The 13,220-nt window shown below is 39.0% G+C and overlaps 4 protein-coding genes across 10 annotated transcripts; 2 read left to right on the top strand and 2 right to left on the bottom strand.

Moving 5' to 3' along the window:
- The first annotated feature begins 9 nt into the window (after nt 1-9).
- On the top strand, nt 10-5,106 carry LOC125198463 (probable galacturonosyltransferase 14). Of its 4 annotated transcripts, none has more exons than XR_007172409.1 (7): nt 10-343; nt 1,119-1,174; nt 1,292-1,447; nt 1,685-2,275; nt 2,959-3,261; nt 4,237-4,590; nt 4,836-5,106. XR_007172409.1 is itself a non-coding variant. In XM_048096798.1 (6 exons), exons 1-6 carry the CDS (start codon nt 115-117, stop codon nt 4,516-4,518), a joined length of 1,617 nt encoding a protein of 538 aa, XP_047952755.1. In that variant the 5' UTR covers nt 10-114; the 3' UTR covers nt 4,519-5,106. The 4 variants fall into 4 exon arrangements, 1 of the variants encoding a protein (XP_047952755.1); XR_007172407.1 differs by having other exon boundaries at nt 4,673-5,106; XR_007172408.1 differs by having other exon boundaries at nt 4,237-4,760.
- Nucleotides 5,107-5,349: 243 nt separating this feature from the next.
- LOC125198465 (membrane-anchored ubiquitin-fold protein 1-like) lies at nt 5,350-7,702 on the top strand. Of its 4 annotated transcripts, none has more exons than XM_048096802.1 (5): nt 5,350-5,894; nt 6,458-6,734; nt 7,031-7,162; nt 7,244-7,393; nt 7,504-7,702. In XM_048096802.1, exons 2-5 carry the CDS (start codon nt 6,602-6,604, stop codon nt 7,557-7,559), a joined length of 471 nt encoding a protein of 156 aa, XP_047952759.1. In that variant the 5' UTR covers nt 5,350-5,894; nt 6,458-6,601; the 3' UTR covers nt 7,560-7,702. The 4 variants fall into 4 exon arrangements, with proteins under 4 accessions (XP_047952759.1, XP_047952761.1, XP_047952760.1 ...); XM_048096804.1 differs by lacking the exon at nt 5,350-5,894 and adding an exon at nt 6,093-6,108; XM_048096803.1 differs by lacking the exon at nt 5,350-5,894 and adding an exon at nt 6,122-6,246.
- A 65-nt stretch (nt 7,703-7,767) lies between these two features.
- Nucleotides 7,768-10,203, bottom strand: LOC125198464 (pentatricopeptide repeat-containing protein At3g29290-like). Its single transcript, XM_048096801.1, has 3 exons — nt 9,985-10,203; nt 8,185-9,880; nt 7,768-8,105 (listed from the first exon to the last, which is right to left on the bottom strand). Exons 2-3 carry the CDS (start codon nt 9,793-9,795, stop codon nt 7,944-7,946), a joined length of 1,773 nt encoding a protein of 590 aa, XP_047952758.1. The 5' UTR covers nt 9,796-9,880; nt 9,985-10,203; the 3' UTR covers nt 7,768-7,943.
- Nucleotides 10,204-10,672: 469 nt separating this feature from the next.
- LOC125198462 (EID1-like F-box protein 2) lies at nt 10,673-13,083 on the bottom strand. The gene is made up of 3 exons (XM_048096797.1): nt 12,822-13,083; nt 10,960-11,790; nt 10,673-10,884 (listed from the first exon to the last, which is right to left on the bottom strand). The coding sequence occupies exon 2, from the start codon at nt 11,725-11,727 to the stop codon at nt 10,984-10,986; it is 744 nt and encodes a 247-aa protein (XP_047952754.1). The 5' UTR covers nt 11,728-11,790; nt 12,822-13,083; the 3' UTR covers nt 10,673-10,884; nt 10,960-10,983.
- Between the last annotated feature and the right edge of the window lie 137 nt (nt 13,084-13,220).

The raw sequence follows: 13,220 nt of genomic DNA, 5'->3' as shown, positions 1-13,220 counted from the left end.
TGTTTTGAAGGATATTGGGATTTGTTGCGTCGGCGGCGGTGATTGTTTGAATTTGGGGAGGTTGAAAGGGGGGAAAAGGAGGATAGTGGAGGAGAGGGTCGGCGGTGGAGGAATATGCAGCTGCACTTCTCACCTAGCATGAGAAGTATAACGATTTCATCAAACAACAGTGGAGGAAATGGAAATGGAGGTGGAGATTTGATGAAGATCAAGGTCGCAGCTCGCCACGTTTCGTATCGCACGCTGTTCCACAGCATTCTGATTCTCGCGTTTTTGTTGCCGTTTGCGTTCATTCTAACGGCTCTTGTCACCCTTGAAGGTGTCAACAAGTGCTCGTCGATTGGTACGTTTTGTGAGATTGTCGGCCTACTCATTGGTTATTCCATTGACATCATAATTTGATTATTGATTTTGTGTACTTCAATCCTATTTGTTCGTCGGTTGTATGCAATGGTATGGGAGCATTAATGTGTTTCTAGCTTCTAAAGTTGTGTAGATTGATGCGACACCTGAATTATGATTCACCGCCTTAAATGTGTTTGATGTTCTTGTTCAGTCCTGTTGTTGATGTGGCTGCTTGCATCAAGTGGTTTTTTTCTGTGTTAGGTGTCAGATATTTTAAGCTAATCTGCTAAATATCCTTTTCCTTGTTTCTTAATCTGCTAAATATCTCTGCATCAACTGGTTCAAGTCACCCCTCTATGCTTCTGTACAACTTTGATCTAGTGATAGTTTGGTGATCTTATTTATGGAAAGTTTTATGTAATCTCTTCTTCAACTCCGCACTTCCTACTAGCATGTAGTCTCTAGATGTTTAAAGCAGTGACGTGATGGATTACTCCCATGTTGCACAAAATCTCACGGATGGAGTAGCGTATATATATGTGTGTGTGTGCATATATTTATCTATGCAGTGAATTCTCCCTACTAACAATCGTTTATATACAACCAAACTTGTAGATATTTTCATCAAGACTGCTTCTAGTTCTTCCTTTTCTGTTTGTGGTTTTGGACAGATGCCATTGATTTCATTAAGCAATTTAATCTGAAGCTGTAATTTTCTTTTTATTCAAAAGCTTGCATATGTGCCCTCAAATTTTCTCTTTTATTTCTTTCAGATTGTTTAGGACGTCGGTTAGGACCAAAGCTTCTTGGTAGATCCAATGATTCAGGGGTAAACTTCTGTTTCTATTTGTGCACTCATGCGATCATTTTATCGCATAATTATCTAGTTAATTGCCCGTATATCAATCACAAAAAACAAGCTAAAACTTTGTCATTGTTATGACAGAGGATGGTGAAGGACTTTGTTAAGATTTTGAATCAAGTAAACTCTGAGAAAGTCCCTGACACTTTGAAGATCCCAGAATCTTATAATCAGCTTCTTTCTGAAATGAAAAACAACAAGTACAGTACAAAGGACTTTGCCCTGATTCTAAAAGGGATGGTATGTATTTGTGTATCTCATTTTTTTCACAGTTCCATACTATTTGTGTTAACAAATTATATATTCAGAAGTCACGTTCCTTCACCACTTGAGATGTTTTATATTTTTCCATGCATTTCATTCACGAGGTGATATAATCTCTGTGGTCCAAGATAAGCTTTAGTTCTTTGGATTTTCCCCAAGTGACCTTGGTTTCAAACTTCATTTTTTTTTAATAATTGCCTTTTCTCCATACAGATGGAGAGATCTGAAAGGGATATAAGGCAGTCCAAGTTCGCCGAGCTTATGAATAAACACTTTGCAGCTAGTGCCATACCAAAGAGTATTCATTGCCTTTCACTGAGGCTGACTGATGAGTATTCTTCCAATGCTCATGCACGCAGGCAGTTACCTGCTCCGGAGTTACTTCCTTTGCTCTCTGACAACTCCTACCATCACTTTGTGTTATCCACAGACAACATTCTTGCTGCTGCAGTTGTTGTAACATCTGCTGTGCAGAATTCTGCAAACCCTGAAAAGATAGTTTTCCATGTGATAACTGACAAGAAGACTTATGCTGGCATGCATTCATGGTTTGCCCTTCATCCTTTGCCTCCTGCTATAGTTGAAGTAAAAGGTGTACATCAGTTTGATTGGTTAACAAGAGAGAATGTTCCAGTTCTTGAAGCTGTGGAAAACCACTATGGTATTAGGAATTACTACCATGGGAATCACATTGCTGGGGCCAATCTTAGTGATACGACCCCACGAACATTTGCATCCAAATTACAGGCTAGAAGTCCAAAGTACATATCATTGCTTAACCATCTCCGCATATATCTCCCAGAGGTAATTGTTTGATCTATCAAACTTATATATCTTCCATGTTGTATGATTCACGTTTATATTATATTTATCTTAAAAGGGGGGTGTCATACCCAAAAATCTTGGTATGCCAGTATACTAACTGACAACTGTTTTCATCGTCAGCACTTGTATTCTTCTGTGTCTAAGTATATGTGATTCTAGGTAACACATTAAAACTGGAAGGTCCAGGGTGAGCTGGCGAGGTTAAAACTTCACATACAATCCTTTTTGAGAAAATTAAGACAATTAATCTTGTTCCTTTGCTTGAAGCTTGGCATGTTGATCCCTCATTGCACTCTGGTCAACTGAATGCATATTTCATTAAATTGTTGAATCTTCTACTGCTTATGTTTCAATCTTTTTAGGTGAAAAGCCTGGAGTCCTTGTTCTCTTTATCTTAACCATTCAGGTTCTTGATTAATAAAATTATTTCATCCAAAGAAATAGTTTGAGGGATATATGTTTTAGTAGATGACTAGATACCATGTCAAATGGTTGGAGAATGGCATTGGTTTTGTTTCTCACTCTGGCTGTTTATATCTTTTAATCAATGGATGGGATTGGAATTTGGTTCCACTTCCAGCATTTTTTTCCCAATGACATATTGTTTTCTTTCTTGAAATCCTGAAATTCATGAGGAGAATGATATTTTCTATGTTTTGCAGCTATTCCCGAACCTTGATAAAGTGGTTTTCCTGGATGATGATATTGTAATTCAACGAGATCTGTCTCCTCTCTGGGAAATTGACCTTAATGGAAAAGTAAATGGAGCTGTTGAAACTTGTAAAGGTGAGGATGAGTGGGTTATGTCCAAGCGACTCAGGAACTATTTCAACTTCTCTCATCCACTTATAGCAAAGAACTTAAATCCGGATGACTGTGCATGGGCATATGGGATGAATATTTTTGACTTGCATCAGTGGAGAAAGACAAATATTAGAGATACTTATCACTCCTGGCTTAAAGAGGTACACTAGAATTTCCATCCACTTTAAGTCATTTCTTGTTTATCTATTTTTTGGGCAGCTTAATTGATTAATAAAAAAAGGATTGCTCTTGGTAGCAAGGTCCAAGTCTTCACTTTAGCTGCTAGAGCACCAGATTTGTAATTACCAGCATACAGCCTAAAATCTCACAAATGAAAACCCTGTTCTTATATCCACATATCTATCTTCCCTATGGTTGAACTCTTCCCATTTTCAAAGAAGATAAAGTTGGGTTGTTTATCCATGCATCGTAGTTCTTGTTATGGTGCTCTATGCCGTCCTTAATGTTGCCCGAGCGTATTTTTCATTATGTCCTATTCCCCTGTTACCTCCAGGTTCCATCATTTGCCTCAATAGCCATATCTATAGATATTCCATCATGTAAAATTCTTCTGATTGTATGCTGGTTTCATCTCTACCCAGCCAGTCCTTTTGTGGCCCAGCCACCTTCAACCCGCATTAGAAGCCCCTATTTCAGCTACAATACCATTCTTAGCTAGTTATTGAGTTGGACCAACCCAAGTTGGTAATAAACATGCGCATTTATGTATAGCTCAATCTGTTTTTTTGGTGAGGTAAACTAGTGCTTTCTTGCAGTAGCCAATGGTAACATTTATGTATAGCAGTCTGGCATATTTCAAATATTGATCTTAAATTTGTGTGGAGATGTTGCTCAAATGTCAAAACAATTGAATCAATATCTAGATATAGAATACAATGCAATTGAGTTGGCTGGAGGTGGGTGAACAGGTTAATGGATGCTGGAAGAAGGAGCTGGTTATGTCTATGCAAGGATTTCAGTTGTGTAGAGTGCTGTGACTGTCATATGTTGAGGACTCGTTATCAGCATTTTAGATTAAATAAAGTTAGAATTTCTAGTTTAGCTCCCATCACACCAGCATGATGTGAAGAGTTTCTGTAATATGCTCTTCTAATGTGGGTGCTGTCTTATTGCAGAATCTTAAGTCAAACCTCACGTTATGGAAACTTGGAACTCTTCCCCCAGCTTTGATTGCTTTCAAGGGTCATGTTCATCCAATCGATCCTTCCTGGCACATGCTTGGGTTGGGCTATCAGAACAAGACAAATATTGAAAATGTGAAAAAGGCAGCCGTGATCCACTACAACGGCCAGTCAAAACCATGGTTGGAGATTGGATTTGAGCATCTCCGACCATTCTGGACAAAATACGTAAACTACTCTAGCGATTTCGTAAGGAACTGCCACATCTTGGAGTAGTAATGACACCAAACATGCACCAAGGAAATCATGGGAAAAAAAAGATGGAGGGAACTGCCACATCTTTGGCAGGTAATATTTATCAATTCATGATTAAATGAGAAAGAAACTGGGGATTTAGGTGAATCTCAGAACGCATTCACAATGTGGCCAGACATGAGACCCACGTTTTTGTTTGATTCGCCCCAGTCCTTGAAGCAGAGGATTGTATTACAAATCGAGGGATGAGATTCATTCTTCCAGTATGTAAAGTAGCATTCGTTGATATATTTTTGGTTGGATAAAGGACATGATATTATTTTTGCATATCCATACAGGGGTGTCACCCATGTTTTAGATAGTCGAAGGGAATAGTTGGTATATGCTCTGGTCCATTGCTTGATAGGACTGAGCTAAGATGCATTAAATCTCGAGGCTCCTACTACGGCCCCAATAGACGTAAAGACGACACTTTCCTCTTGTTTCAGTTTCCATTTTTCTGTTCAGATTTTTGCTGAAAGGCTTTTCAAAATCATGTATTTCTTTGTATGAACTATGAACCTGTCCAAACATTATATAGATTATTCTTTCATCATATTTACTTTTTAATTATTATTTTTGTTCTGCACTATGTTTGTATGCATTTTCTTTCAAGAATTTGGAGCATTTATATTGTCGAAGATTCGTTTTTTTTTTAAAATCAATTATTCTTGTTATAGTGTTAGTCCAGTTGGCAACAAGAAGGCCATTGGCATTAAAGAATTTGAATATTTGATTGATCAGATTCGTAATTATTTAAGATTATTTCTGGGTGGCCCCCGCCATAATTTGAATGATCTCTTTACCATTTTGTAAAGATTCTGCTCTTTATTGTTTAATGATTTTGTAAGAGCGAAGGGAAGAAGTAAAAAAGGTATTACCTCACAAAATCTGCAACGTGTCTTAATTTGTCATAAATGTGGAATGAATAAAAAAAAAGAAATGAAGATGGATAAAGTGATCCATCACACCTAATTGCCAGTTAAGGAAGGAATATCTTTAATAGAAATTTGTTGTAAATGTCAATTAGTACTTAATATATTACTATAATTGTTAATTGCCACAACTGTAAATGTCAATTAGTACTTCTAAATCATGGAAGGCGAAAAAGGAAAAAAGGAAAATCTAAGTCGATTTTCCCATAGAATTTGGGAAATAGCATTGGAAACTACGGAACACACTTGTTTTTGTCTGATCATTTTTTATCACTAATCAATAATCAATTAGCATTTAATGATCTATTATTACAAAGTTTATAATATCATTAATTTAGTGCTAATGAAAATCACCCTTTGTGTTTTCTTGAAAAAAGTTTCGAACTTGCTGTGAAAGAAAAAAGAAGGGAACATCAAGATCAAGTAAGTCTCACCTTTAATTTGAGTTTAATGACACTAGAAGATTGGATTTTCTATCTGAAATATGAAAGAAAATGAGGAAAAACAGTTTCTTCAGTTCCTTTATGGGGCCTTGACTTTCTGATTGATTTGGTGGAGACATGAATACAATGAAAAACAATAGTTGATGAAAAGTTTTTTCTCTTAAAAGAAAAAAGAACCTTTAGGAGTTTTTGAGGTTAGGGGAGGTGGTGAAATTCTAATGTCAACACTTATCTTTTTTTGGGTTTCATTTCACTGTCTCTATGTATAATAAGAAAGTGTATGACTGTGTGTGTGTGTGTCTAAATATTATTGGAGTTTGGACATGTACAAGGTTGAGGTTCTTATTCCCTGATGCTGGCCTTAGTTGAAATCTTTATTTTGTCATGATTTCTAATACACAATGAGTTACACATATGGTGCTCCACTTAACTTCCATTACATAGTGATATATATTCCTTTAGATAGGGATACATGTGATATGTGCACCATCACATTTTCAAGACTGTGTTTCTAATGAATCTGATCTCATGTTTTCTTTGTAGATAAGACAAGTATATGGAACTTGGGTGGATTTTGTGAAAGTCTATGCAGAGAAGATTTCTTGATTTGGCCTAAGCATCATTGAAGATTGACTGATTATTGCTTTGATCTTGGTGTCTCTTATCTGTGTAAATTAGTTTGAAGAGATGTCTGCAGCTCAAGATCAGCTCGAGATCAAGTTCAGGTTAACCGATGGCTCAGATATTGGCCCGAGAAACTTCCCTATGGCCACGAGTATCGCTACCTTGAAGGAGAATATCATAGCAGAATGGCCTAGAGGTTAGACGAATCGACTGTAATTCTTTTTATGTTGATGTTTCTTGACTTGTGTTGCTATGACATCGATTTGAATTCTAATACAAAGTGATTGTGTCGTGCCAAAATTTGTCTGAACTTGTGCTGAGGTTGACTTGTTACAGTTCTTGTAGGATCTCTAGATTTGAAATATACCCATTTTCTTGGGTGTGAAAAACTACCTTAACAGTATGAAAAGAAAAAAAACAAGAATGTTTGATCACTGCTATTTGCTGACAGTTTAGTTACAGCTCTGAGTTAGTCTGTAATGGTGTTTGTAGCTCTACTTTGTGTAAGCATCCTTGTAGGGATGCTACTTGTAACGTCGTTGCACGTTGCATTCTTCCCTCCGACCCCTTGTTCCTCTGCCAAATTTGGTTGGATAAGAGTTTCAGCTGATCTCCATGAGTCTGGTCTGCACTTGGATATTCTATGATGTTCTCTGATGATGTTTGTTCTTTTGCAAACACGGTAACGAAGTTGTTTTCGAGCAGAGAAAGAAGATGGGCCACATACAGTAAAAGACATCAAGTTGATCAGTGCAGGGAGGGTACTGGAGAACAGCAGAAGTGTGGGCGAATGCAGGAGCCCGTTATATGATATCCCAGGAGGCGTCACCATGCACGTTGTCGTTCAACCACACGGTTAGATTTCATATACCATACAGCCCTTTTCCTCATATTGAAATGCCATCTTCAGTCTCATACTATCTTCAACAGTTCTATCTCAGCAAGATTCTCTCTCATGCTTGCAGAAATGAAACCACAAACTGATCCGAAGCAGAGCAAATGCGCGTGTGTGATATTATGATATGCAGACTGATAGGCTCTTAGCTCCATCTACTTGAGTTAGAGATTGTTGGAGAGACCAAGATGAATGTTTCTTTTGCTTTTTTATAATTTCATTGTGATTTATTGGAATCTTAGTTTACTTATCTACTTGTTTTCCTCGTACCTTCATTTCAACACGAACATGAACACGATAACGTCTACACATCAAGTAGACAAGACACTAGAAATATTCTAAAACAAGACAAAACATGTTACTCCATATATTAGGAAAAAAGCAAAGCTCTGTTTACTATACAATATATCACTCTATGTATGAGAGAGAAAGAGAGGTCCGATTCATGTTGCAGTTAAGTTGCATCAGCAGAAGTGCAAAAACTAAATAAACCTGCAATACTTCTGCAAATCAACATCTGGGCAAGTTCTGCAGCATCATAGCCCGGGTTTTGCCATCGGGTTTGAGGCCAATCTCGCGCATTTTCTCGTACAATCTCCTCGCCAAATCAATCTCCTTCCTCAAGCATGATCCCTGTATAGCAGCATTGTATAGAGATCCATTTGGTTCTGCCTAAAACACCAACAAAAAAATAAAATAAAATCAGTAAGCATGTCTTCAAGTAGCAGGAAACACAGCTTCAACGTCTTACATTTAGAATTTCCTCCACGTCTTTCCAAAGGGAACCCCAAATGCAGCTTCTTATCAACGACAAGAGAGTGAATACATCCGGATTCTGTTTCTGATGAACCATGTGCTTGTATACTTGCAACGCGACCTTTGGCTTCTTTGCGGCCTCACAAGCTCCGATGACAAGATTGTACGATGTGACAGAGACGGGGAAACCGGCCCCTTCCATCTGCCATAGCAGCTGCATTGCCCTATCCCATAATCCAAGCCTCTGGCAAGACATCAAACAAGTGTTGTATATATGCAGGTTCAACACGGAACTGTGCTCTTTCCTAATGCTCTCGAAGAGCTGAAGAGCATCAGAGTGTCGGTTTGCTCTGTTCAGCGCACAGAGCAGGCCGTTCCACGTGTATGCATCGGGTGCATACCCCAACGACTTCAAGAGCTCGTACACGTTGAATGCAAGATCAACCTTGCCTGCTTTGCCCAGTGAATTGATCAGAGCATTACAAGTAACGAGACTTGGGTTCATATCGTTTCCCAACATGGTTTGCAAGATATCGAGGGCCGTGTCCCATTTCCCCTCCCTCGTGCACGCCCCTATTACAGCTTGCATAGCATCATCATCTGGGCTCAATCCGTTTTGAACCATCTCGTGATGGGCATCAAGAGCTAGCTCATTCTGACCACAGCGGACGAATATGCAGACCAGCATACGATACGTGACTGTTGTCCCTACACAGCCATTGTCTCTCAAACTTCTCCACATCCTCTCAGCCTGACGCCAGTCATTCACCTTCCCACACATCGCTATCATAGTGTTGTAAACAACCACATCCATGTGTTTCTTGGTTCTGCCGTCCCTTTCTGCTTCCTCAAACATGGTTAAGGCCACATCACGGCTCTGAACATCAGCCACTGCTTTCAAAACCAAGCTGTAAGTGTGGCCAGTGGCGATATCACTCGACTTCATGAATTCAAACACTCTCAAGGCATCATCTAGCCTTCTATTCCTCAACAGACACGTGAGAAGGGAATTACAAGCATGCGAACGAGGCAGCAGACCAGAAACGACCATTGATCTATACAATGTCAATGCACTCCTCACTTTATTCGCCCGACTGAGCTTCAGAATCCTATTTGACAACACTTCCTCATCTCTCTCCTCCAAATAGTGTATCTCATCCATACTCTCATCACCGGCCTTCAAAGGCATTGGTGCACGAACATCCAAACAGTTCCGATCATCCAATTCTCGATCAGCCAAACCACCCCAAGGTGGCAATATGTTTTTGGAGCCATTCCCATCAAGACCCTCTTTCTCTCCCTCACAAACCAACTCCCTAAGCTCAAGACTTGCAACATTGTTTCGCATACCTCGCGAAACTTTACTGTCTATTGACTTGCATAGCAGAAAACTTCCCCGTTGTCTAACTGTTCTTAAATACGAGTTTTCAGCCAACGCCACCACACCAAAACTATGATTTTTGGCTGAAACAGAATTCATATTCATCTTCCACCCAAAATCAAAATATGCAGAGCAATTGATGCACCGAAAAGGGATCCTAAAATCACGAATGCTTGGATGAACTGAAACAGAACATGCTGGTGGAGTACTCAGCACCTCCACCATTATCAAAACTAACCTTAGAAGCCGAATTACTGAACTTTCCTTCCCAAATTAGCATCAAATGAAGCAATACACCAGAAACTCCTTCCTAAAGTAAGAAAGATTCAATCTTTGGAATAGAGCACAACAGAAATGAAAGGTTGCAGTCCGGTTCAGAAGGATTATGAAGCTAAACAAGAATCGAAATTTTACCTTAAATAGTCATCAACTAAGATGAAGACTCGGGTATAAATCGCAGAGAGACAATTGATTCCTTTCGAATTGCCGCCACTGAGATTGAGCCCCAACTGCAGCGACGCTGCTGGAATCGGACTCGCAAAATTGAAGGTGAGTAGGAAAGAAGAGCGGAAATGGCGGCAGATGGATTTCCGAAGGAAGAAGAGATAACAAAAAGTTAACCACTCGGGTTTTTCACTTCATTTTAATTTTCGTTTTCTGATTCGATTAATTTTGATTTATTATTTGTATATTTTTACTATTTTTGTGGCTTGTATTAGTGTCCAATTTTGAGTTTAATTATGTAAGAATTATTTTGATTTATTACTGTTTATCTTTATTTTTTGTACTAGCTTTTACTACTTAGTTTACAATTTTGAGTTTGATCATGACAATTTGCCAAATAAAAGCAAAAGAATTGAATTTTAGTCCATTCCACATCTCAAAATCTAAAAAATAAATCACGAAAACTGAAATTTTTACTATTATCACATCTGTCCTTTTCGGCAAATTACGCGCTAATGTGGCGACTAGTTTAAAGCGAATGAATAAAACATCGTTTCAAACTTAATTAGACGTTGTTTGATCCAACACCGTTTTATCCTCGTGTTTAGTTGAACAGATAGTATTCAATCATATTGAAATAGTGAAATTAGACAGCTTCTCAGTCAGACAGTTAATGTATATAGTAAGGTCACAAATCACAGCACAAAAATGTATAAATAACAGACCATATTTACAGACACCAACATTCTGCTACCCCAAAAACAGCAGCAGATTATACACACCAAGCTTCACTCAACATCCCCATCCTCCATCCCTCGGCTCGCCTCCGTCTCGACCCACAGCCTCGATTTTCCCAGTGAAGGTGCATCACTGCTCACATGAAGAGACAAAGCTGTAGAGCAGCAAATAAAGAAGCTGAAAATTGAAGAAAATTAATGGAAATACCTGACTTAAGAGTAAAAATCTGCATCACTCCTCAGATGCTTCATCTGTATCAGATAAAGGCAACAAGGTGCATATCCCGAGCACGTGTCCGTTGAGACACACATAATACTCGATGCAGTCATCGTACGCGCCGAGCCTGCAGCTGGCGCTCGAGGGTATCATGTTGGCTGCCTGCATGTTCCACAGCTTCGCCTTGCAGTATGGACACACCTCCTTCGGATGCAGCGGGGCACCCCGGCTGATCAACAGTTTCCTGACTTTAGACGTCGCAAAGGATTTGAAGATCCCACGGAAAAACCCTATATCCCCTTCCTCCCCTTGGTCGAGATGCTCACAGGGGTCGGAGATGTACAAGACGTCCGTCCTGCATTGTGATAGGAGAAAGCTCTTCCCCGATGTCCTTGAGAAACGTGTCCTGTACACGAAATGGCCGGGGACGTGGACGCGGTTGAACAGCCCGTCTTTCTTGCATCCGGAGCAGTATATGAGAAGCTTTCCGAGGGCCCTCCAGCTCCCATCCACGATATGGCTTCCGCTGGAGTGGAGATCGCGCATCATCTTAGGAGCCCGTGTCTTGCAGAACTCCTTCCAGAGGACTCGTTTGGCGAGATCGTCTAGCCATTTGCACGTGCAAGAAAGGGCCACTATCAACTTAGGGTTCCAGTTCAAATGGTTGAAAACTAAGAAGATCACTTCCTCACTAAGGTGCCCTTTGGTACAAACACAGGCTGCGGAGTGCACGCAGCGATATTGCTTTGTGATATGCATTTTACGACTGAAACATCAAGTCATAGTGAGTTTCAGTGTGATGCCTGCAAATTTCTCCGATGCCTGTGATCATAAGAAGAAAACAACAATAAAATATAGTACTAGAAACTGTTGCGATGACAAAACAAACTCTCCGTATCTATGCACATATACGCACAGAGAGATTATATATCAATATCACAAAGCATAATCAACAAGAATATACTAGAATGGCTTCATCCTAATTATAATATATCTCTAGGTCAAGAACCAACACGAATCCATCAACAAATCATAGTTCTCGAGAGAAGCAAAAAATTGCACGAAGGTAACGTCTGCCAAACATGGCTTATGCTTTCAGCATATAGTAGTAATTAACAAAAAGAACTCAAGAGAAGCTACTTTCATTGTCACCAAAATCTAGAAACAACAATGAACCCGCATTCAAGCTTCTTTAAGATGAAGGCAGACTGTAAACATACAACTCCAAACAGGAAACAAGAAATCCACATCACTTCAAACTTACAAGTGCATGACTAGAAAAGGCGGGCGGCACATGTACAAAGCAAGATGCGGTGAGAGTTTATTCTATCGATAATGGCTAAAGTGTATTTGAGGGACGTGGACTGATAATCAATCATTCTTCTACAACAACACAAATTTAACACTTCCAAATGTGTTTTCCTATATCACCAAAGATAACGAGACTAGGTAGGGTTTGTGGCAAAGAACTAAACATGTTAATCTTTCAACTATTCATAATCCACTAATTAACGAGAAGGGAAGGTTCTGTTCTTCCTAAAGTGTTCTATAACAACAACCAACAAGCTCAAACGCACTTCAACTATCACATAATCTACAAAAACAGTCAGCTACCATACAAAAAAATCCAAAATACATTTTACCTAAAACAGAAGGAAGATAGAAAAACAGAACACAAAGAACTTCCCTTCCAACACATTTCAAATCGAAACACCCAAAATTTCACCTCAGTCCACAAATTTCAGCCGCAATAACAAGATTTCAAGAATCGTGCAAAGGGGCAAATTTCGATGATGGTAAAAATGAAATCGTCAAATCATTGCACAACATGCAAGAAAGGGCCAAGATTTTACCTTTAAACAAGAAGAAGCTCGTGCCCAGAAAATAAAAATCCAATCTTTATTGCCAGAAGGGTTCTAAAAATACCGGAGCCATGAAAATTACAAAATAATTCAACGGTATGTGACAAAATAAATACACCCTTTATAACTGAAAAAAGCACTCCAGTGTTACTTAAGCTTGCAAAAGAGCCAATGAGAGGCGTTAAATGGATTTATATGTTGAAATCAAATAATTTTATGTGGACATATGGAGGCCTATATATGGTGAGATGGTTAGGTGAGGTGTATCAACATTTATATTGGTGATAAAGATTTGTCCAACTATGAGACACCTATAGCAAGATTCTGAATTTTATACACAATAAGTTACTCATAATTTAGGGGATTTTGTGTGTATTAGAGAAACTGGTG

The sequence above is a fragment of the Salvia hispanica genome, unplaced genomic scaffold, assembly GCF_023119035.1.
Source record: "Salvia hispanica cultivar TCC Black 2014 unplaced genomic scaffold, UniMelb_Shisp_WGS_1.0 HiC_scaffold_149, whole genome shotgun sequence".
Lineage (NCBI taxonomy): Eukaryota > Viridiplantae > Streptophyta > Magnoliopsida > Lamiales > Lamiaceae > Salvia > Salvia hispanica.
Note: the sequence above shows the minus strand (reverse complement) of the source record. Positions and strands in the feature narration are given on the sequence as shown.